Here is a 26,033-nt window from a genome sequence, read left to right on the forward strand (position 1 = left end):
CTGGCACATTTACAGAAATGTCAATCAATGTGCACTGTCCCTGTAAAATAAATATATAAATAAATAAAATAAATAAAAAAGACTACATATATCATGGTATCATAAGAAAATATCTGTATCTCAGAAACTACAAGGAGACAAATCAAATTTAAATTAAGAAAATATTTGACATGCGATACAATGTTAGTCCATCCGAAGTATGTCCGTAGTGGCATTTCTTTGAATTATTAAATACTGACTTTTCTCCTACTCTCATACTTACTAAAAATAAACCTTGTTAGTTGGATTTTCTACTTGAGAAAAGCATCTGATTACTTTCTCAGGAACCATGTGTTAATAGATGAGAATGAGCCTGTGCCCATAGAATAATCAGGCTTTTAGTATAATCATAATGTACTGCTTGGGTTAAAATAAAATGAACATGTTACATTATAGGACAGGAAGTATGGGACATATATAATTTCTCCAATTGTAGACTCTCTGGGAGCTGCTACCACAGACAGAAGGAATGTTTAAGACAAGATGGAGATGTTTGCCATCGACAGCTTGTCTAGAAAATGAACGGCGTTGACATTGTCAGTGGTATAAATCAATGGGAGGGAAAAATGAGTAGAGGGGGGTAGTAGATGAAACCCTGCTGTCACACACTCACCGGTACATGGGGGGTGGGTTTCCCTGGGCTTCACAGCTGAACACCACCTCCCTGTTCTTCTCCACTATCTCCACAGGATACACAATGCTGCCAGGCTGCTTGGTGAACACGGGGCTCTGCAGGATGCTGCTTCCTGGAAAACAAGCAAAAAAATAACACGGATGAGTTTTAACTTGGCATGTTTGTGGCGAAGCCAATTAGTCAGTGGCAGAAACAGGTGCTTTAAGTGTTTAGACAGGAAACAACCACAAGCCGACAAGACATATCAATTTGAACCGCCTGTCACAACACCTCGGCACGGAGAAGACTGATTTGAATTGAGACGTGTCTCCAGTGGCAATTTAAGTGGTAATAGGATATAGAGTCCTGATTTATGCCGAACAATTATCTGGAAATGCCTTCATTTAGTTTAGCCGACCTTTTTTTGTTTTATTAGTTCAATTATTTATTTTGTTGTCCATGCTATTATGTGTCCATGCAGAGGTGTAATCGTTTGGTGCCATGTGATTCGAGCCCTTTGTTGTAAATGACAGAAGTCCCAGTGACTCCATTAAGGCGCCATTAACGCTGTGTGCTCATCGTGCATGTCATTAAGAAGTATCAATGCTTTAAAGACAAGGAAAATGGATGGATTTAATCACTCCTTTTCTTTTTGACATAGCCTAATTGTTGTCTTTTTATAAAGTGAATGCGACCAGAACCAGGTTTTCAGCTGTCAGATACAGTATCAAACTCTTTTCTGGATTTATATTTCATTAGCCTTTCTTGCAGTTGTCCATTTAAAAGTCAATGTACATCTTGGATTCTACATAGAAAATGTAAAAATGGCAAAGAAGACTAACAAGAAGTACACTGAACAAAAATATAAACGCAACACTTTTGTTTTTGCTCCCATTTTTCATGAGATGAACTCAAAGATCTAAAACATTTTCTATAAACACAAAATAACCATTTCTCTCAAATATTGTTCACAAATCTGAAAAGATCTGTGATAGTGAGCACTTCTCCTTTGCCGAGATAATCCATCCCACCTCACAGGTGTGGCATATCAAGATGCTAATTAGACAGCATGATTATTGCACAGGTGTGCCTTAGGCTGGCCACAATAAAAGGCCACTCTGAAACGTGCAGTTTTGCTTTATTGGGGGGGTCTGGGGGGGTCCGAAAACCAGTCAGTATCTGGTGTGAGGGTTAGGGTTAGGGTTAGGGTAATGTTGTGAATCGAGTGGCCTGTGTTCGTCGTCCATAACATACGCCTGCCCATACCATAACCCCACCACCACCATGGGCCACTCGATTCACAACATTACCCTAACCCTAACCCTACCCCTCACACCAGATACTGCCTGGTTTTCGGACCCCCCCCAGACCCCCCCAATAAAGCAAAAATGCACGTTTCAGAGTGGCCTTTTATTGTGGCCAGCCTAAGGCACACCTGTGCAATAATCATGCTGTCTAATCAGCATCTTGATATGCCACACCTGTGAGGTGGGATGGATTATCTCGGCAAAGGAGAAGTGCTCACTATCACAGATTTGTTCAGATTTGTGAACAATATTTGAGAGAAATGGTTATTTTGTGTTTATAGAAAATGTTTTAGATCTTTGAGTTCATCTCATGAAAAATGGGAGCAAAAACAAAAGTGTTGCGTTTATATTTTTGTTCAGTGTAATATAAATCCTAATAAATGTTTTTGTGGGACTTTCACTTAGTGCGATGCCCCTGATCATGCTTTAAAAATCATATTTTCTTTAAGAATTGTGTATAAACTGAGCAGCAGTGTCGCTGGTAGAGAATTTCCGGGGTGCTTCATCTCTGAAAAACAGAAGATTTAACGATTGGTTCATTTACACTACCATTTTAGTTTTTTTCTTTTTTGGGTTCTGTAATTGAGTTGTCTGATTATGGCGAATAATATGTTTAAATGCATGCATGAGAAGGAAGAGTGTTAAAAGATAAAAAAGTTAGACAGAAGGAAATATAACTTAATCTACGAGCTTCGCTTAAAGAGAATGATGAGAATGGGACTTTAACTCCGTGGGATATATAAATAAAGAATGTTTCAGCACAGCAGTTACGGTGATATTTGATCAGATACAACTTTATTCTTATTAAGTGTGAGTAATAAGATCAGGAAATACGAGTTTGCATCTATGCTTAAGGTAATGAGATCCTCAGCCTTCACACAGTACAGCTAAATCATGGTCTAAAAGTGAGGCCGGATGATGATGATTAATATATTATCAGGAAGTCAGGTCTTTTTTTTTGCCCTTCCCACTTCCTCATTGAGTTTCCATGCTTTCCCAAGTGGTACAGAATATGGCTTCATGAAGTCTGTATTAACCAGGAAGTTAGCTCGTAAATCAATCTGAGGAGTACTTAAGATTTCTATTGGACAGCTGTTGACATTACATTTAAACTACATATGGTGCAGTAGATGGAGAACAATAACTAGCTTGCCTGGACACAGTGTTATTCGAAAATAAAACATGTGCTCCATATGGTAATGATTATGGTAAACTGGGATGATTTATTGTTTTTGTGGTTTCATTATCTGGGTCTCCTCTATTAGGCGCTTTCACACCGGAGTACTCTTCCCACTTTAGTTCCGATATAGTTCCGAAAATGTGCGTTCACACCAAAAAAATCCGGAACTAAAATTAGTTCATGAGAACCTTTCCACCCCCTTTTCAGTCCCTGCTAGAGAGCAGGGGCTTTCGTGGGAGAAAAAGGTTCCTATGTCTGATTGGCTGGGCGGATTGCAAACCACGCCCCGTAAAACTCCCAAAAAGTTTTGTGAAGCCGCCATTTTATTTGCTCGCATTAGCATTATTAGCATTAGCCCAGCGCAGAAACGCAGAGAGACTAACTTATGGCAACACAACAGAAACCATGGGAGTGGTGGAGATGAGGAGGTGTCGGCGTTCTGGCGATTTACTCGGAAGGCTTCAGTAGAAGCTGCTGGGAGTCCCAGCAGCTTCTACTGAAGCCTTCCCCAACTCCGGGGACTTCCGGCCGGGGACTCCGGGTGGCAGTATACGCCGTTAAGTGGTTTGCGGCCTGCCAGTAAACCGAAAGCAGAAGAAGAAGAAGTGACGTCAGCAGCTTCATTTGCCTAATCCTCCCTCAGGGACTTATTCCAGTGTGAACGCGATCTGCTCATGAACTAAGTACGGCAAAGTACTTGGTGTGAAAGCGCCTATTGTTACTAAACTTGAAACATTTACTTGATTGAAATTGAGATTTGAAGTGTCCAAGTGTACAGTATTAACTAAGGGAACTGATATCACTATGAATTTTAAGATTGTTAAATGGCAAGTGACTACATGATTGAGTTTTATTTATGTAGGCTACTTTTTTAAGTAAATAATGCATTGATTGTTTTTTTGGTAGTACTATTGCATATTTTTTAAAGTATATTTTCAATTCACATTATGTGTAATGTATTTTTAGCAAAATATATACAGTATTGTAGTTGTGAGAAAATCGGTGTAAGACATGTAGCCTAATCGTTGCAAGTCTGCATTTATTCTTGAAAGGATATTTTCAAACAGCTTTGCGTTTTTTACCCTTTTTTCAGGGTAGCAACTGTTGTACAACTGTCAGCATGACTTTATATTTGTGTACCATCTGGACGATAACTCCTAATTATTTGTTGACCCTAACCCTAACTCTTCATAATGCATAGTCACAGTCAGGTCAAAGTTTCTTGTTGACAAACTCTTTCATGACAACACGCTCGCCCCACATCGAATGAGAGGATTCCAATTAAATCTGTGTGTGATATTTAACTTCTTCATATTCCAATCGCCTGACCTTTTCGTTGTAATCTTCCGAAACCTCAACCGCACACATTCACTTAACAAGACTTTGATATTGGACAATCCTGTAAAACCTCACATTCAAACACAACCTGTGGTTTAACAAATGTATTTTCTGTATACTCCCTCCCTCCACCATTGAGTTTGCAACCAGTGTCGTTGTCTTGAAACGACAGAAACTTTGAAGCTCCAGTGAAAGTAGTGACAGATCTATGCAGAGCTGTATAGGATGACATGCACAGGGTAATGCATTATTCAAGGGACTGCTCAATAAGCAATCTAATTCAAGAAAATGTCTCCCTGCACACCTCACATTTTACAGCATCAGAGTGTGCTTCCAATCCCCCAGAAGCACTCAAACACATGCTAATTCTATGGGGTAAGATATTCCTTTTTTTATGCAAAACTGAACATAGCATTTAAAGTTCTGAAAACATGCAATCTGCATAAATATGGAGGGGGGATATCTTAAGGGAAGAGTCTTCTAGCAAAAACACCAAGTAAATGAATATGTAGATTTGGTAGATTGTCAAAGATAATATCATACATACTTGGCTAGCTCAAAAATCATTCTTAAAAAAACGGATTTTAGATTCTTATCATAATCATAACTTTTGCTTAGCTTTGCTGTTAGCATCCTCCAACATCCATTCAAGAGATGGTTTAAAACAAAATAAAAACATTCTTTTTTTACCCTTCTAATTATTTCTGGCATGTGTTAGTTGTTGCCAATCATCCTGTAGTAATTAATTGTTCAAGGACACAATTAATCTTTTCTGTCAGACAGTTTTTCAATGTGTCGGTTACAAAAAGCCCACGATGCTTCATAACTGATTGGGAAAACAATTAATTGTGACTGTGTGTTCAATGCTAACATGCAACAGTGCACCATTTGTAGGCAAAGATAAACGGTCCCACAACAGCCGATATGGTAGCTTCCACTTTGTCGTGCAATTTTGGTTTGATTCATGCACTTCACCAACTGTTGTGTATGCACTATATGCAACAAGGCTTTGAACCTTATGCAAAAGGTAGAACATGGCAGAGAATGTGTTTGTCTGTATTATGTGAACTTACACAAAACAGGTACAATTATGGATTTAGGTGCCAAAAAAAACAACAACCAAAATGTGGTAAACAACAAGGCAAATGTCCCAAGCAGGCTGCAATGGCTCAATTTATTCACACCCTTCAATATATAACAATATTCTGCGTTAGTTGATAAAGTGACAGCAATTCTACATCACTGAATGTTATACTCAACAAAGATTGATATAGCTATTACTCATCACAGCTCTATTCAGTGGGACATAATGTGGAAAATCTGTGAAATCATCTCTTGGCCAGCCTATTTATTGTGGTTATCTGTCAAATCTAATCTACCATGAGGTTAATAAACATTACCGAATAACGTATATCTTTTTTAACACATGCATGTTTCACTATGAGGCTTATGTATCTTAATCACGTCATCATAAAGGCATTATTTTACCTTTGTGCTCTAGTTGTTGGCAAGTAATCTTTCAAGGCATAACAACAGTAGGGGTGCTCGCTGCATACATAGTAGATAACACAAGACTACTTTCTGCGTCTGTTGATCTCACATAAACCTGTTGTTGTAAATGGCTGTAGCTTTCTGCAGGAGCATACAATCTTTTAAACTGCTTGATTTTTCTGTTTCTAAATTGCTTTTTCTAGAGCCCTCATATATACATTTTTCTTATAAAGAATGTATACAAAATAGCATAATATATATCATATCACAAAATTACAAATGAACAACCTAGGCACCTATAATAGCTAATTGAGCCATAATTGACCAACAATAAATGGCATGGAAGAGGTTAAATCAATCTGGTTTAAAAGGACTAAAAAGTATTCCAGTTACATGTCTGATGAACTTGCTGAAGTTGCGCCATTGACCACTAGCACTAGTATACCCATTGTAAGTATTGTGAATAGTTCTGTATTTAAAAATACAGGTGAAACAGCGTAGAACATTGTATTAACATGTTTGGCCAAATGGTCCAGCCATAGTAGTCACTGAATAAGTTCTGCTAATTATAGTGTGTACACAAGGTCTGTTGTGTTTCAAAAAAGCTGATTTACGACCCTGAGAAGAAGTACACTTTATATATTAACCTTATTGCCTGTTGCCGTTAATAACCAACCAATATTCTGTTATCTCCTTTAAGGAATGTGCTCCAGCACTAAGAGTCAGTTTTATGGCCTGATAGGGGAGTTTACGACTGTGAGAACGCTGGCTTTCTAAGCTCCACAGATGTGAGAGACATCTCCTGTGTCTCCAGATGTTTACGCCTCCCCCAATATGCTCATTAACTCACTGTAAACTAGTTAAAAGGTCTATCGAGAGATAGGCTGATCAGAATTGACATGACAACCCACCCGTGCAGTCAGAAGCTTTTGCTGCTGTGACGATATGAATTCTCCGGCCGTATCCTTGCAATACACTATCATTGTTTGACATCAAAGCTCCAACTCTCCTCGTGTCTCTCTGACGGCCCCTATACACGGCGGCGTGCGTTGTCGCTTGCCGGCGGGGGGGGCTGAAACTCGACCAACAACCAATCATATGAATCTCCCGCCCCAGACACACAAGCACGCGGTTTGATTGGCTAGAGCTTGTACTGGCATATGATTCGATTGGGCATCGAGGCGTCAAAAGTAGAACATTGCTCTACTTTGGCGGCGAGCACCGTGAGAGAAGCTACGCTTTGCTCCCACAATGCAGTTCGGCGAATCGTGACGTTACCCCATTCAAAGTGAATGGGCAGAAGCGTTGAAGCGACAACGCATGCCGCCGTGTGGCCGTAAGTCCTGACTCTCCATTGCTGCAGAAGTTTCCCTTACATACACAAAACACACATTACAACATTATCTGAATTAAGAATCGTAGCATAGTTTGAATGAGTCCAAATTCTATTTATTACAGTTCTTTGAGAGTAGAATCCTTTGTAAACATTCCCTACTCAGAGGAGGCTGTTCAGCATGTCCTGGTGCAGTGGAACTTTCCTGAACATACCAAAAGTAGGTCACCATTAAATTCTGGAACCCATGTTTCTCTCACACTGAGGTACCTTTACCAGGTCTCCCAGCGGACCTCATGCACCTGCGACAGGCTGTTCCTCCTCTCACTGTTACAACCCGATTCATCTGCATGCGGCAGTGAGAGAGAAACATGTCTTCCCAAAGCACAGGTTAGTGCCCCGGGGAATACCCCCAGCACTCTGGAAATTGGCTCTTGCCTACATTATGGTGACATTCAAAGATTTATAAAGCTAAAATGGGATGAAAATATGTTCAGACGTAGTAAAGCCCTTTGATCTTTACAGTTCTCACTTTTCTTCGTGACAGTCTAAGGATTCTCTCTTTCATCTGAATGCATTCAATTGACTTCAGTATTTGTTTTGGTACTTTCAACATTTATGGGGTACTAGTCATCTTTAGATAGATCTTTTTATCATGCACTTTTTAACATGTTGAACCCTTTTGCCTTCGCAGATCTTCCATATTACACAAGGCATCATTAAATCTCTACCTCAGTTTTGTGAAAGGAAATGTTCGATTAGTTTGTTTATGTCACACACACACACACACACACACACACACACACACACACACACACACACACACACACACACACACACACACACATCAGAAATCTTTGTCAGTTAATTTCAAATATGTGTTTTGGTTCTGATGTGGAAAACCTTAATGCATTATTAAAAACATGAATGGCCACTCCCAGGACTAAAAGTAAATACGAACATACTCAAGAGGCATGCTGGAGACTGTGTGGGGTGAGTAATGTTGGACATGCACATGTTTTTTGGGAATGTGCGAAAATGAAGGGATACTGGGATGATGGATGGACTGTGCTCATTTTGGGATATGAGGTCCCGAACACTTTTGAACTACTTTATTTAGGAAACCTCACAAGGAGCATCGTCCAATGCGGAGACCAATATCTTGTTCGTAGACTGATAGCATCAAGGAAAAAAGCAATCACCAGGAAATGTCTACAGGAGGAACCCCCTACAGCCAATGACTGGTTGGAAGTGGTTGGAGAAATACTCCATATGGAAAGACTCACCCATGTGCTCAGAATGAAACTACCAGAATTTGAAAAGAAACTGTTCAAGTGGACTGCCTATAAGACCCTTCACTAACCTTAGTTACATTATGTATAGATCATTCTTTGATCTCTGACACTACTTTTGTTTGTATTGTTGTTCCTGAAAATAATAAAGTTAAAAAAAACATGAATGACCAAGAAGTAAAACCAAATGTACTCAATCAAGAACTCACTCAGTAAAGTCTACGAGACCATTAGGTGGAACCTGGTTCAATTCAATTTGGCAACAAGCACTTAAAACTGATTGCATATTTAATTGAGACTAGAAAGAAATGACACAGTCCTTTTTGCGAAATGAAGTTGTATAATTAGGATTTGATGTGCATGCTTTGGAATTGATTAGCCTGGAACACATTGTATAAGGATATGAAAAGGACCTCATGGGAAAAATGAGTTCTGAAGAGTTTTAGGGGGAAAAGTATAATCAGACAAATCAACGTGAAGCGAGACGCTGTTACAGTCATTCAAAAAATGTATTATTGATAGTTTCTGCTTTTGATATTTTGATTTAAATAAAAATGTTCTGACAAGCCATTGGATTGGACATTTTCCAATGTGATATTTTACAGCACACATAAATACAAATGATCTAATTGTATTTCATTGTTATTTTTTAGCCTTTATCTAGTTATATATTTGTCTAAGGATGCCTTCATCAAATATACATGTGGTAATTGTCAGATGGGCTCTGTTGGTTCCCCTTTCAAAACGGTTGTCGTGACGATGCCTGTACTAACTCAATGCAAAATGCTGTCAAAAGTGTTTTAGTTCAACATGTTTTCAATGGAAAAAATACACCACATAATATGATGTTGTCTGATCCTGTGCAGAAAGGTCTGTGGCACAAATTGCCCTGCAAAACCACCACCACCCCTGGAGCCCCACTCATCACCGCTGCTGCTGCTACTGGTTCTTTGAAACTACAGTAATCCACTGAGGGCTGGCAGGTTTTTAATGTCATCCAACAATGCTACAATCAAACAGCTATTCAGATGGTATCGGCGTTGATCTTCTAAGAGCTGGAAGGGAGATATTTTTGGACATACTACACTCGGTCTCGCTTAAGCTGGCCATAAAGGAGAAGATTAACGTCTCTGAAAAAACAGTTGTGATTTGGCTGTCCTGAGCTGTCATCCCGCTTTCAGCCTGACCTGCTTGAAAAGGTTCTGCCACCATTGGAGACACAAAAGAACACCCACAGAGACGGGGTGCAAACTATTCTATAAAAGGTGACGAGGACATTTCGGGACACCAATGTTCAAGTTCATCATGTGTGAAATGTGAAGTCGGCGGCTGGATGTGTTTTTATTGTTCGCTATGGTTAGGCTAGCTCTAATAATGGAGGGCGTTTGACCTACAAGAAAGAACATAATTGTGTGTTCAACTTGCACCTTTTTTTCCCTTCAGAAGTGTATTGAGAATGACCAAAAAAAGATGATTGCAGTATATCAATTCTGCAGGAAGACAACCACATCCCTGACTCATGATTTCCTGTATAATCCCTGTTTGGCTTGATTCATCATTCTTTACAAAACGATTGCTTCCAAACTGACTTTTTGTTGGTGTTGACCATCACCGCTGCTCTTCTGCCAATACTAGTAGGCATACTGTAAATGTATTTGTGACAGCGGCGTGTGGTTAAAGCGCCGGGTGCTGGAGACCAGACAGCTGATCAGAATCAGGTAATAAGTCACTAGAAAAGACGGCCGCCATGGACAGATTTTGTTAAGGTTATGCAACCCTTGTGCCATGATCAAAACAATAACCACTTGTTTAATGTTAGTGAAATACGCTTAAAAGACTGTCATAAGGAAACAGCTAAAGTCACACTACTTCCTCCCATCCCCAACACACCAGAGTCTTAATCTCGTCTTTGTCACTGACGTTAACATTTTTGGGCATTTGCTGAAACAACTTTAATGTAACCACTTCTTCTGCAGGATTTTACTCAGATTCAGCTCAAGGCATACAGAGTCTGTCTCCTTCTCCTGTAGTGGGATCATTATTGATACAGAAGCGTTGTAACTCTCGTTTTATGGTCCCAGGCAGAGTCTCTTAATGAGTTACGGCCCGTCCACACTACAGCTTCAAAAAAAGCTTGGAGCTGGGCGTGTCTGAAGCTCGACCAACAACCAATCACATGAATCTCCCGCCCCTGACACACAGGCAGCGGTTTGATGGGTAGAGCTTGTACTGGCATATGATTTGACTGGCTGACGCTTCCACCGAAAGCTTCAGAAGCTTCAAAAGTTGAACATTGCTCAACTTTTGCAGCCTGAAACGCCAGGAAAGCTCCGCTCTGCTTCCCACAATGCAGTTCGGCGAAAAGTGACGTCACCCCATTCAAAGTGAATGGGCAGGTGCGTTGGAAACTGTTTTTGAAGCTGTCGAAGCTGTAGTGTGGACGGGCCGTTACGCTGCCTGAGTCCCATTAGAGGTCAACGTCTGAATGAAACAGAATGTGTTCAACGTGATAGCAGCATGTGGTCTATCTGATAATCAGATAATGGGCCAACTTTGAATTGCCGTGAATAATGTACAGTAATAGTCACACACACACACTGATTTCACAGATATGATCTCTACGGCAATGGGTTCCTGATATTTAATGAACACTGACAAGATTGTAATGAAAGAAAAATGTAATTAAAATTCACATCTTTATCATTATGATTAGCATGAACCCTTTGCTGAAACAGGTATCTGAGGGCCCTTGGGGAAGTGGGTGGTAAACCCCGTTAGCTCTGCCTCTCTTCTCCTGTGCTTCCTTGCCAAGAACGTCTCAGTGTTCTTCTCCAGCCTCTCAATTAGCATCGCTGTCTCTGGGAAAAAGCCAACAAGCTGTTGGAGAACTGAAAGAATAGCGTGTGTCTTGGTTGTTTAGACAGACACATAAATCATTCAGCTCTTTTTGGGTTGCATGAGACTGAGGCATTGCCACAGAATTAGCTTTGAAACGGCAACCCCATCCCCACAAACATACACATGGTAAACACTTATTGCGCCTACAGACAACAAACAGCAAGGTGATCTTGACTGATTTGGCTCCAAGAGGTCATGAATAAAACATGTCTCGATATGCATATCAAAAGGCACGAGTTGAAACAGCCAAACAAAGATGTAGGAGTAGTGGAAAGAAGAAGGGAGGAGTGTTTTCTCTTGAACCTGCTCTGAATCCATAACACCGCCAATTAGCAGGGGTTTGGCTTGGAGGCGCCCCCCCCCCCTCCTTTATCTTGACATAATTGCTCCTCCTGAGGAAGAGCAGGTGAGCGCACCTAGAGACGCCTGCTCCTGGTTGGCCAGACATGCTCTTCAATTTCATCTGCTACAGCTGAGCTCTCACTTAATACTGTCATCAAGCAGATCTCAACCCTAATGAAAGCTTTAATAAGCCAGAAAACAGTTATTAAAATGATGAAAACCTCGGTGAGTCGAGTAGATTAAAGGGGGTTCTGGGGTCATGTTGCTAGGTACAAATGTGTAAAAATGACCAATTTTCATATGAATGCTGATGAGTCCTTGAGCAGTGCTGCTTAGGTTAAGATTATCAAACCCACTTTGCGGTGTAATCAACCCCTAATCAGCACATAATGAAGTGGGGACAGCTGGGCCAGTTTGGAGGTGTGCATGGACACAGACCCAGGGGCCAGGGGCCACAGAGTCTGCCCGTTAGCATGGCTCAGCTGGCCTGGCACCGAAGGCTGCTCACCCAGTGGAAAGGCAGAGGTCAACGTTCATTCTGTCACCGCAAAATGGCCTCGGGACATCAGGGCAACACCGCTAGAAGAGACCTTGACATATAAGGCCATCTGACATGCACGTCAACCTAAGAAATGCCCTTCATGGGCAATGGGCATGATTATGGAGACACATTAGGAGGGCATCACTCTGGTTGGCAGTCATTGCAGCATCCAGAAGAGCTGGTGCTGCAATGACAGATGCTGCACGTCCTTCGGTTATTCAACAACATTAAACCCCAGAATGTATTGAAGTGGAAATATGAATCAGACTGGAGGGCTGTGTGTTTGTTTGAATTGGTTTAGCACTAGAGGAGACATTAGTGCAGGTATATTTTATTTGAATTGCAGCTATTGAATTCTCTTATATGTTGAACTATGATATTCATTTAAATGTGCTTATTGGATTATACATTATTTCACATTGCTTGAAGAATGCCGGAGCATTTTATATTTTGTCTTTCCACCCTTCAAACTGTTATTTGTTTCCATTCTTGTAACTTCATTTGTGGCATCTCAACTTGCCTAAGATCTGTAATCCACTGCAGAGAACATTTTGAGGGCTTTTTGTAATGTCGTGGTGACATTATGATTATACGGTGATACATTTCTAAATGCAGAATGATTCGGAAAGTCTTTATAGTATTACTGCACTCAACAAGCTCATTTAAATGAAAGATGGCATCATATTTACTGGGATGGATGGTCCCTCTTAAGCAGGTTTAAGGCTTTTAAATGTGTTATTCTTTTTATCAAAGACTGTACAAATTAAAGGAAACTAGTGGAAGCACAAAGGGAAGGAAAATATATATAAAAAAGAAAACCTACACAGGGGCGGATCTAGACAAATATTCATGGAGTGGCAAGAGGGTGGCAGGAGAATTTCAGGGGTGGCATCCCCTGGCAGAAGTATATGCTGATTTAATCGCAATCATATCAATAATGTTAACTTGGAAAGCCACAATATTGATATTTTAACTCAATAACATTAGGTGACATTATTGTGGCACATCAGTAAAGCCTTACATATAAATATAAGGTGGCACACATCATTTAATGAATTTTAACTGAACAATACCTGGGGTACCAAATATATGCAGACTGCGGCAATAAGTACATTAATTAACTGTCTCATCGATGTTTGTCTGTATGAATATGATAATATTAACGATCATATTATTCCTATCAGAGTCACTGTTATGATTCACATATTCAGTGTTATTATTAAATAAACTATATTTTTTGGAGGAGATAATAATGAATGTTCCTCAAGATGCTTGCTCACCCTCCTTCACATTTGAAAGACAAATAATTACTATCATAAATCAAAAGAATCAAAAGAACAGTTCAGCGCCCCACGACTTCATTGCAAACAGTTACAACCTTGACTTTACATCAGAAAGAACAAACATTAAAGAAGTGACTAACTGCATCAGTTAGGGTTAAAAAACATGTATTCAGCTAAAACATCGCTGCAGTTATTATCCAGTGGAAGGTCCTTACCTACTCGCCTAGTTCAATCAAAGTGGTTACTTTCTTTTGGGTGGGCAGTGAAGTTTTACACACCGTCTTATTTGACTTTCTCAGGACTTTTTTGGGGGCAGACCCCCACAAAGAAAAAAATATTATACACACGTAAGGTCATCATCTTAACAGTTTGTTATGCTCATCGAGTCATCCGTGAGCAGAGCATCAAGTTGCCTATAACAGCTGAATGTGGCGATTACCATCTTGATCAGCAAAACGCCTCACAAACTTATTAAGATTTAAAGCTATGGTGCGTTTTGATTCAATGCTGAGTACAGCCAAACTCGACAGGCTCTTCTCTGTCATTGGAGACCACAAACGGTGGCGGCTCCAGAGTATTTTTGTTGGGTAATCTATGGTAGGGCTACAGTGGTGGGGCTCAAGTCAGTATTTGCAATGTAATTACATACACGCCCCCCTTGACAGTGAAACGCCACGCGTGAGGTTTAGATTATTTCCCTGTCTCAATCCAAATTGAACTGTATGAAATAAAAAGGCACATTTGTCTTGTAGTAAATAAAAAGGGCGACCTGGAGCCAATCCTGCAATTTCCCCACAAGTGAAAGAGATGCTGAAAACCCAACCCCTGCAGGGGGGTCTGGGGGGATTCTCCCCCAGGAGATTTGTTTAAATACTAACATAAAATACACATTCTGGTACTCTCTTGAGAAGAAAAATAAATACATCTATTACTCCACGACATATTTAAAAAAATGAATGGTATTTAATTTTGTGTTACGTTGTTCTGAGAGCTGAGCCTGCTGCTCCTCACAGAGAGAAGAGGCTGTGAATGACTTTACATTGTGGATAAGGGTGGATAGCCCCCATTGTTCTGTGTGTCAAAATGAAAGACAGCCCACACACCTATCAATCATCAAACCGTGGGGTCTTATTTCATTACGTGTTGATTTCTAACAAGCTCGAGTCAGCTTCATTTGGTCAGTTAGCAATGAAACATGTGGAAGCGTGCCCTGCTTTCATTGAAGCCATATTTCCCAGCTGGTCATAGAGTTTAAAACCTTAATTCGGTTTGGTTTTATTCCAATGGGTATTAAGCCTTACATCGTGTGAGCTTGTGGCGAGTAGATATTATCTAATGTAGGTAAACCAGTACAATCCAATGCAAAAGCTCATGATCAAATAATTGTTACACTGTCTTAGAGGTGTGAATTCAAATGCATTTTGATGCTGGCCATATTTACTGCTCAGAGAATGAGGCTAACTAATGGGACCAATTTATAAATTAAAATCATACCGTGTCAACTTAAAAGTAGTAATTTGGACCATAAACTTAGTAAGAAGTAGGGTTATTTTCTCATAGACTTCTATACAATTGTTCTACTTTTTGCAATGATTTGAGTCTTCCCCTGCTGGCCATTAAAAACAATGAAGGGTGAAGGCACTTTTGTTTTAGCTTCACTTTTCTAAATTGTCTTTACTATGCAGACGTGACTTCATATACACTTTATTACTGTAGGACAACCTGCACAATCCAATGCAATGTGAAGCATTCAGTTGTAGTTAAGACTGTCAGAGCCTCACATTTAAATGTATTATTGAGATTGTAGTTTCTGGTAATTGTATATTCGACTGAAGTATTATAATAACATTCTGACCACCTCATTCAAGAAACAGCAAACACTTTGCTAGATGGTTCCCAGCTGTGTATTGGATTGTAAATGAGTACCTACAATGAAGTGGCCACAGAGTGTACAGTCCAGATTACCCGGCTGTAATAGCTACCTTTCTTTAAGCTACTCTTTCTGTATAGCAGTACAACAAACTGATGTATTAATACTTCAGTGTGGGCCAGTGCTAAGAGCAGGAGCAGTTACGCACTCTTTCATTAAGAGGGGATTATAATGCTGGATCACTGGCTGAGGAAACAAGGCACAGTGCCACTTGGCTAATTGGCTAAAGCTGATTCACTATTGGCCGACTCAGAAGAGGCAGCAGTCCTCCAGCCAAGTCTTGTAGATGAATCATAATTAAAAAAAGTAATCCCACTCAATTTCAAGGCATTGCATTCAATGTCAAATAGGGTTTCCTACACTAATACTTCAAGAGTTCTTCAATTGAAACGGAGGACGTTTTCTCCACAACTAATAGCATTAGCAATGGCCTTGTTCCTTATAGGAGACAAAGTAAGACAGTCAGTGATAGCATGACATAATGCCGCTATTATTAAGGTTCTTAATTACACCTGTGCTCCCCTGCTATGACATGTCACACTGTTCCCCATTAAAAAGTCCAACTCTTTTGTACTTCAGTCTGGGCTTCCAATTAATTGGAGTTCACTGAGGAAATGTGAATTCAACTGTGATTACATAACTGCTAAAGAAAGCATTGGTAGCCAATACAAACACCTATAATAAGTAAGCAAACTGGTGAAGAACTTCCGTCTTACATCTGTTCCCTGATCTCACAGCGTATTGTAAGTGGCTACTGCCTGAGATCTAAAGCTGTGGTTGTATTACATGTGCCAACTGCTAGGACTGTATTAGGAAATACAGCTTTTAGATGCGCAGCGCCGCTAGCATGGAACAGTCTACAAAAGGAATGGAAGCTAAGCGGTTTGATTCCATTTCATGTTTTTAAAGCTAGGATAGACGCTATACAATCAGAAAATATTGGTGTCTGTAAATGCTACTAGTATACAAACTGTAGTATCATATAATGTCCTTTGTTTTCTGTCATGTTTGTATTAATGTTTGGAACTAATTGAAGCAGGTCACCATTGTAAAAGAGGTCTATGATCTCAATGGGTTTTATCTGTATAAATAAAGGTTTTGAATTGAATTGAATTGAATTGAAGGAGGGACTCTTTGATAAGCTAAAGACTGCCATCTGTTGCCTTCAATAACTTAATGTACTATGGAGATATTGCCATCTGACTTCATTACTTTCAAAGCACGTTTTGAAATGACAGTCAATGCTCCCTCTCTTGCTCATAACCAGTCACCAAACCAACAGGAAGCAGCTGCCTGTTGGGGAATCTGTAACTTCACGCGTTTGATATCACATCAGATAGCTGTCATCTTTGCAGGAGCACACCAGAAGGAAACATTTGTGTTGTGCAACATTTCAGCTTCGTAATTAACTTTGAGGCCAAACCGAGCAGCATTCTCACCTGCAGTTAGAGCAAAACCACCTCAACTGAGATCTCTTGAAATGTCATAATTAGGTCTACATGCATCAATCTATCTATCTGCCCCAATAGTTCAATGAATCAATTCTACTCTTAGCATCTGCTAGAGCAACTTACTGTATGGCATGATCTAATGAGCTTAGATAATGCATAATGCAAAGGTGTACTTTTGACCTGAGATTCTTCCACCTTGTTTAACATATAATTAGACTAGATACTATAATTGTATGCCATTGTGACATCATTACTGTGACATAGCTTGATGGTATGTGACAAGCTGATTAGACATTGACATGAGCCCACTGACGCTAATGCCATGTATCTATTCTTTATATTAGTGTTGTCATGTCCCTTTGTTCTGTGCCCTCTGTCTTATTGTAAAAAGTATTCCTTCTCTCGTTTCAGAACTCCATGTCCCCGCCCCTATGTGTCTCCTGTGTTCGTGATTGATTTCCCCGCCCTGATTGTTTCCACCTGTTCCCCTCACCTTGTGTATATATTGTGTTAGTCGGTCCCCACCTGTCCAGTGCCAGTTCGTTTCTTATTCATGACCACGTTCAAGCCTGCTCCATGGTCGTATCCTGTTTTCTCAAGATCACGATTATTGCATTTAGTTTTTCCTCGGAAGAGTGATTTTGTGTTTCTTGTTTTTGTTACTGTGTTAATTCCAGTAAAGTCTTTATTTTTGAATAGCACCGAGTCTGAGTCTGAGTTGTGCATTTGAGTTCATGCCTCTGAGTTCACCCCGTGACAATGTATGTGAATATTATATTATTTTCCGCTGGGTAACGGTTTGCTTGCAGGTCTCCAATGTAATTATAGCCTTGCTATTACAGTTGTCTTTCTTCTTTTTTATTTACAATAACTAACATCTTACATTACATTACATGTCACTTGTTAGACGCAATCTGGGGGTCTCAGAGACACAACGACATGCTGACTGCAATGGGACTCGAACTTGCTATCCTCTGATTCGAAGATCAGCGCACTATCCACTGAGCCATCTTCTACTTATGTGTGACATACTTTTGCGTCTTTGCTACTTAATCGTCAAATTCTTCTTCACATACATTATAAATTAAGTTGATTTTCTCATCAAAACCACCGTTTTTGGAAGGTGTTAATCAATTAAATGTATGTTATAAGAATCTCACGTCTTGTACAACTATATTGCTGTTCAATGTCCGCACTAAAACAGGATTCTCGTCCATTACGCAGAATTATTACGAAAAATATATATAGTTTCAACCTTGTTTTTGAATGTCAGCATGTCCTGCCCTTTACCATGACTTCAGCAGTTTGTCCTATTTTCAAATTGGCGATGACAGTCAGCTGGCAGTGGTCAGTGCTCACTGTGTGCTGCTCAGGGCGGGCTGAGACTCACTCAGTACATCCTCTCTCTGGGTGACACATGGTTAAATGGCTGCACAGTTCCCCCAGCTATGTGTCTGTCTCAGCATTAGAGCTCTCACAGCCACTGCCTTCAGCCACTAAGCTGCCAACAGCACATTTTATTTGAATACTTGCAGCGGCTGCACATTTTCTGACACAGTCTCAGAGAATGTTCTGGATTGCTGCGACATTGTTGACAAGTTGGGGACACGAATAATGTGAAGAGCGAGGCGATAACTGGATCATACCATTTTGACTTTTTCTTGGTGGGCAAAATGAGGGTTAGGGTTAGGGGTAAGCCTTGTAACGTAAAGTAAAGTTAGCCTTAAGAAGTATATATCGACCAATATATGGCTATCCCATTTTTTAGACTTCCAAATGTCAAGATCGAACATCGGACGGAAAATTCTGATATTGGTCAGATTTTACGTCAAAATTAGGGTTAGGGTTACAATGGCAATGGAAATTGAATTTAAGTCAATAAAACAATGTGGAGGATTTGTATTTTATTTGTATATCTGTTTAATAGTATTTCAACATGTTTGTGATAATGGCGTGAATGAAAGCAGGTTTGAAAGTCGTGGTCTGCTATCAACAATGACAATTACTCCAATCAGAATGATGTTGATCAGAACATTTTCAGTATCTATTTCAAATGCATGTTTTATTATAAGGGCATCTGGAGAGTGCAAACCTCCAGAAAGGCCGTTTCAACACATTATAAATTAATATCTGCCCAATTTATCAGAAAATGTATTTGATTCATCTTCGGTAAACCCCTCCATGAAGATAGGGCCAGTTGCTCTTCCATAATCATGCTGGCAGACAGACAAAGAAATAATTTAACTCAAAATCAAAACTACTTTAGTGAAGGCAGAGCTGTAGCAATACTACTTGGTCTCTAATTGATCAATTGTTTGTGAGTAATATTAATTTAGGGCTACATTTCCATCCCTTTTTTATTGGAATATTACAGTGACTGTTATGAAATGAGTCACCCTTGAACACAATGTTCCTTACTGGGCTAATGTCTAATGAAATAAACCAAGATACAACTGCTGCCATTCTGCTATGGACTCCTGGGATCCTGTTGAAGGACCCTTTTATGTTAAATCAGGTAAATCAGCGTATTTGTGTGTTTTACTGTGATCTATTTTACTGTGTGCTCTTTGTAAGGAAATCATCTAAAAATAAACATATGCAGTAATCCAAAATGTGTCTTAACTGACAGGGAAGGGTTACAAATGAGAGGATATCAGCATCCTATTCATCTCCGTGCTCCCACTCGCCATCTAGTATTCACAGTAGAGCTGTCAAGGAGCCGTTTCAGGGCTGACAAGTGACAGTTTAAAGAAGCAAACAAAAAATCTCCAGTCCAATTGCAGGTGACAGTACTGTATATGCATTTATAGAACATGGCTCAGCATAAATAAAGAAAATAGTTTGAGGAGCACATAAGTGGTCCACTTTGCGAAATAAGGTTTTGATCACATCTCTCACAGACTCTCATATAACAGCCTGCCCTCAATAGCAAGAGATAGTATATCTTCTGAAGAGGTGGATGAAATATGTAGTGCAGATGTTTTTTTTTCCTGAGCCTCTCTGTGGTGTTCATTAAAGATACTGTCCTCTGCGATTGTTCGAGATAATACAAAAGGCTCTGAAAGTGGAACAGATAGAGCCTGCGACACATGAACCTTGAAGAAAATGTATTTTCTCCATGCTGCTGGACGCACATCGAAACAACTCTGAAAAGCTGCGAGGCATTGAAAGTGGGTTCAACGTGACAAGAACGAAATATCTGCATGTATCTTTCATGCGTTCTCGTAAATATTAGAATATATAGTTCTGTCACAGCAGATAAGTAGTTCACTGGAGCGGGGATATCCATTTTCCATAGCCAGGACACTGATGTATGGAGTAGGTTTAAACGGCGAGGGTCCATTTCACAGCCACTGGCTTGGTAAAACCAGAGAGAAGAAACGCAGATTTACAGGATTACGATCCTGTGTTGGAAAGTATAAAATCCCTGTGTTCCCTCCAGACGGAGTATCTCTCCCACACACTCCTCTTTAGTGACATCACTATGTAACACTTGCTCTTCTATTGGCTACGCTCCAACACATTGTACGGGACAGGCTAAGGGTCGGGACGTCTCTAAGCTGTTGACCAATCACAACAGAGCCGGCCAGCTAACCAATCAGAGCAGACTGGGCTCTAGTTTCAGACAGAGGGTGAAAAGAGGTGATGCAGCATAGGCAGTGTGAGGACAATAAAGAGCTTTTTGAACATTAAAGCATGGAGACATGTAGAGACACTACATACTGATATACACCTGAACATCAGCAGGAGAGGACTCTTTAAAGTAGAGACACTACATACTGATACACACCTGAACATCAGCAGGAGAGGACTCTTTAAAGTAGAGACACTACATACTGATATACACCTGAACATCAGCAGGAGAGGACTCTTTAAAGTAGAGACACTACATACTGATATACACCTGAACATCAGCAGGAGAGGACTCTTTAAAGTAGAGACACTACATACTGATATACACCTGAACATCAGCAGGAGAGGACTCTTTAAAGTAGAGACACTACATACTGATATACACCTGAACATCAGCAGGAGAGGACTCTTTTAAAGTAGAGACACTACATACTGATATACACCTGAACATCAGCAGGAGAGGACTCTTTTAAAGTAGAGACACTACATACTGATATACACCTGAACATCAGCAGGAGAGGACTCTTTAAAGTAGAGCCACTACATACTGATATACACCTGAACATCAGCAGGAGAGGACTCTTTAAAGTAGAGACACTACATACTGATATACACCTGAACATCAGCAGGAGAGGACTCTTTAAAGTAGAGACACTACATACTGATATACACCTGAACATCAGCAGGAGAGGACTCTTTAAAGTAGAGACACTTCATACTGATATACACCTGAACATCAGCAGGAGAGGACTCTTTTAAGTAGAGACACTACATACTGATATACACATGAACATCAGCAGGAGAGGACTCTTTAAAGTAGAGACACTACATACTGATATACACCTGAACATCAGCAGGAGAGGACTCTTTAAAGTAGAGACACTACATACTGATATACACCTGAACATCAGCAGGAGAGGACTCTTTAAAGTAGAGACACTACATACTGATATACACCTGAACATCAGCAGGAGAGGACTCTTTAAAGTAGAGACACTACATACTGATATACACCTGAACATCAGCAGGAGAGGACTCTTTAAAGTAGAGACACTACATACTGATATACACCTGAACATCAGCAGGAGAGGACTCTTTAAAGTAGAGACACTACATACTGATATACACCTGAACATCAACAGGAGAGGACTCTTTAAAGTAGAGACACTACATACTGATATACACCTGAACATCAGCAGGAGAGGACTCTTTAAAGTAGAGACACTACATACTGATATACACCTGAACATCAGCAGGAGAGGACTCTTTAAAGTAGAGACACTACATACTGATATACACCTGAACATCAGCAGGAGAGGACTCTTTAAAGTAGAGACACTACATACTGATATACACCTGAACACCAGCAGGAGAGGACTCTTTAAAGTAGAGACACTACATACTGATATACACCTGAACATCAGCAGGAGAGGACTCTTTAAAGTAGAGACACTACATACTGATATACACCTGAACACCAGCAGGAGAGGACTCTTTAAAGTAGAGACACTACATACTGATATACACCTGAACATCAGCAGGAGAGGACTCTTTAAAGTAGAGACACTACATACTGATATACACCTGAATATCAGCAGGAGAGGACTCTTTAAAGTAGAGACACTACATACTGATATACACCTGAACATCAGCAGGAGAGGACTCTTTAAAGTAGAGACACTACATACTGATATGAAGGTGAAAATGAGCATAATGTCGTCTTTAAATTAAGAGAATGGACATAGGGATTGCAGCCGTAACACTCAACAATTGAACAAAGAAAAGCGAGTATCGCAGTTGGACTTTAAACAACACCAAAAAACATAAATAAATCGGTCCGTACTACAGTAAGTCAGTCATTAGTGGGAAAAACGGTAAACATTCCCTGAAAGGTACTTTATCTCTTTTACCAAATCCCACACGTTTGGCTATTCTATTGGAACTTATCCAACATTATTTATTATTTATTATTTCTTTACTTTCATTCCCGAAACCCACGAGGGGATGCAAACCCCCCAGTTACAAAACCTCTGATTTACAAATATTCAATGTTTGCGTCTCTCCTATTTCCTATATTTATTACTTATAAAAAGATCTTGGTTTTTTTTGTGCAAAATACTGTTTCTTGTCTATTTATGTGTAACCTCGGCAATAATACTCCTCGGGGCTCCATAAAACAATATGTCTAGAAATAGATGGGAGATGTATATCGGCGGAAACTCTTACTTCAGCGGAAGATGCTTATGAACTGATTCAATCTGCACACAAACACACACACACACACACACATGCACTCAAACACAAATGCACTCAAACACACACACACACACACACACACGCACACACACACACGCACACACAAACACAAATGCACTCAAACACACACACACATACACACACAACCACACATGTACTCAAATACACACAAACACACACACATGCACACACATGACCACACATGCACTCAAACACACACAAACACACATACACACATGCACACACACACACACAACCACAAATGCACTCAAACACACACACACGCACACACACAACCACACATATACTCAAACACACACGCGCACACACACACGCACACAACCACAAATGCACTCAAACACACACACACGCACACACACAACCACACATGTACTCAAACACACACGCACACACACACACACACACACGCACACAACCACAAATGCACTCAAACACACACACACTTGCACACACAAACACAAACATACACACACTTGCACACACACACAAGCACACACAAACACAAAAGCACACACACACACTCTCAGCAACTCCTCTTGAGGTTAAGTGGCACAGCAGCTCAATGGCACGAACATATTTGATCATACCGGGCAGTCCCCCGGAGGTACTGAGAGCATGAGTATAAATCATGTGTGCTGAGCAAACAATCCTCAGGTGAATAAAGCTCAGAGACAAAAAGAAGATGTACGAGCCCCGTGTGATCCCTATATGATCCTCTATAATGAATATTCAAATCAATACATTAAAGCTCAGAAATATATTTAATAATGCAAAGCAGAGAGGAAGCTTAGTTGTATTAGCATACTTATTGCCGTCAGCGCTAACCTGCAGGCAGTTATCTTTACATGTAAAATATTAAAGAAGGCTGACACTTACACCCATGTCTTATAACTAATGCAGATCTGATGTGTTTGATTGCTCCATTTCTTAGTCACTTGTTAAGTTACGCACTCCCTGGGTGTGTATTTTGTATGATTGACGATTTAAATGTGTATTCTTACGATGTCCAAAATAACATCAGCCTAATTAGTGTCATTCATAAATATGCAAGGCTTCCTGGAGGAATGTGCAGTGCTTGTAAACGTGTAGTTAGTGTGTACTTGTGAGTGTGTATGTTTAGTTTCTACTCATTCATGTATAATCTAGTAGGTGTTGTAGGAAATCTGTTTAATAGCGTAAACATACGAACTGGATACATCTTTGAAGAGCTCCGTACGCTTATGTTAGCTGAGTGAACATCAGCGATGGAAGAGCGGAGAATATGTAAAGAAGGCGAGTATATAAAAAGGTCATGGTGTGGTTACTAATCACTAAAATCGCTTTTACATTTGTGTCAGAGAATAATTCTGTCTTACTCCTAAGATATTTAACCTTTCTGCCTGTTGACGTGTGTAGGAGCCAATGAATGTGGGTATAAAGGTAGGAACCTATGTGTGTTGGGGAGAGGTTCCGCCGGAAGGCCCATACAGTTTTTGACCACACACGGAGAACACACACATGGAGAACACACACACGGAGAACACACACACGGAGCACACACACACGGAGCACACACACACGGAGCACACACACACGGAGCACACACACACGGAGCACACACACACAAACACGGGATTACAAGAAAAGCAAAGGTATTGTGTAAACGGTAATATCGTGTGGTGAATATGGAAAGAAGCAAGTAAATGGAAACCAGTCAAATGGAAATAAATGGACTGTTTCAAACTGGAAACTTGGTTTCTGACCTTTATTCGGCAGCAAACTTGTGTGCGTCAATTACACCCACCAAGCGGATCCTCAGAGGCTTAAAGCGTTGGCTTAGCCTCGACAGACGTGTATGACCAACCCTGACTCTGTTATCTGTCTTAAGGAATGGGAGGCCTCAGCAATAATGTTGATATTAGTTTAGGACCGGTCAACTCTCGGTCACTGAGCCTAAGATTCAGACAAGTGATTGAGTGTCTCCAGATGTTGAGGCTATCTCCAGTGTTCCCAGAACTCTCTGTAAAGTTAAAAGGTCTATCGAGAGAGAGGCTGGGCAGAATTGATGTGGCAACCCACCGTGCAGTCAGAACCTCTGGCTGCTGTGACTTGTGATGTGAAATTCTCCGGTCGATACTTGTAATAAACTACCCGTGTTTGACATCAAAGCTCCAACTCTCCTCGTGTCTCTCTGAGTCCTGACTCTCCATTGCTGCAGAAGTTTCCCTTACAGTCTGTATACAAACATACGAGACATTAATGAAATACATATTAGAAGGAATACCAACATGATATGCAAGGGATCATTTGCAGTGAGCGAATCATTATTGAGAAAAGACCCCCGACAGTTTAAGGAGGATCCTAACTCGAAGCCGATTGGTCAGAGTTGGGTGCAACGCGTTACAAAGTAACTTTTGTCTGTAACGGAGTAATGTAACGCGTTACTTTTATAATTCAGTAATCACACTATAGTTACTAAAATTGACCGACAAGCGTTACGTGGGGGGGGGTGCTAGTGGAGCCTCGCAGCGGCGAAAACTGTGGCGTGCTTACACTGTAGGTGCGCCGCATTTGCGCTTCAGATGAGGCTCCCTCCGCAAAATGAAGCATCCTCCGCAGTCTGCGTGATCTGCCTGTAGGGAGGGGCGGCCCTGCGAGTAAAGTAACACTTTATGAAGAGAGTAACGAAGTAAAGTAATATATTGCTTTTTTTGAGTAACGACCCCATCTCTGGTCATGGTTATTAAATAAATAAACAACTTGACTCTCAATGTATATTTAAAGGTCACCTATTATGCAAAATCCACTTGTTCATGAATTCTATCTGAGTAAAGAGACTCTGAAAGTTTCAGGAACAAAGATTCTCTCTCTTTTTGTCCTGATCCATTTCTATAAAAACCTGTCTGAAAATGAGCTGATCAGATATTGGCCACTTTGTGATGTCATAACGATTTTTTGGCTTCAGTAACCATTAGCCAATCAGCAACTAAGGTAACCCTCCCCCCTTATCACCTGAATCTCCTCCTAGAGCACCATTGAGTTCTTTGTAACCAAATGTCTCTCAGAGGGGCGTGGGGAGGGGCTCCTTATTTTCATCTAAAGTAAC

The 26,033-nt window shown here is 40.3% G+C and overlaps 1 protein-coding gene across 1 annotated transcript in view; it reads right to left on the reverse strand.

Moving 5' to 3' along the window:
* The window catches only part of LOC117532968 (contactin-4-like), a 203,317-nt gene that overhangs the window by 147,493 nt on the left and 29,791 nt on the right, over positions 1-26,033 (reverse strand). The window contains exon 3 of the mRNA XM_034196589.1: positions 653-785. Within this exon, the coding sequence (XP_034052480.1) occupies positions 653-785 (133 nt within the window). The remainder of the gene's footprint in view (positions 1-652; positions 786-26,033) is intronic.

The sequence above is a fragment of the Gymnodraco acuticeps genome, unplaced genomic scaffold (genome assembly GCF_902827175.1).
Source record: "Gymnodraco acuticeps unplaced genomic scaffold, fGymAcu1.1, whole genome shotgun sequence".
NCBI lineage: Eukaryota > Metazoa > Chordata > Actinopteri > Perciformes > Bathydraconidae > Gymnodraco > Gymnodraco acuticeps.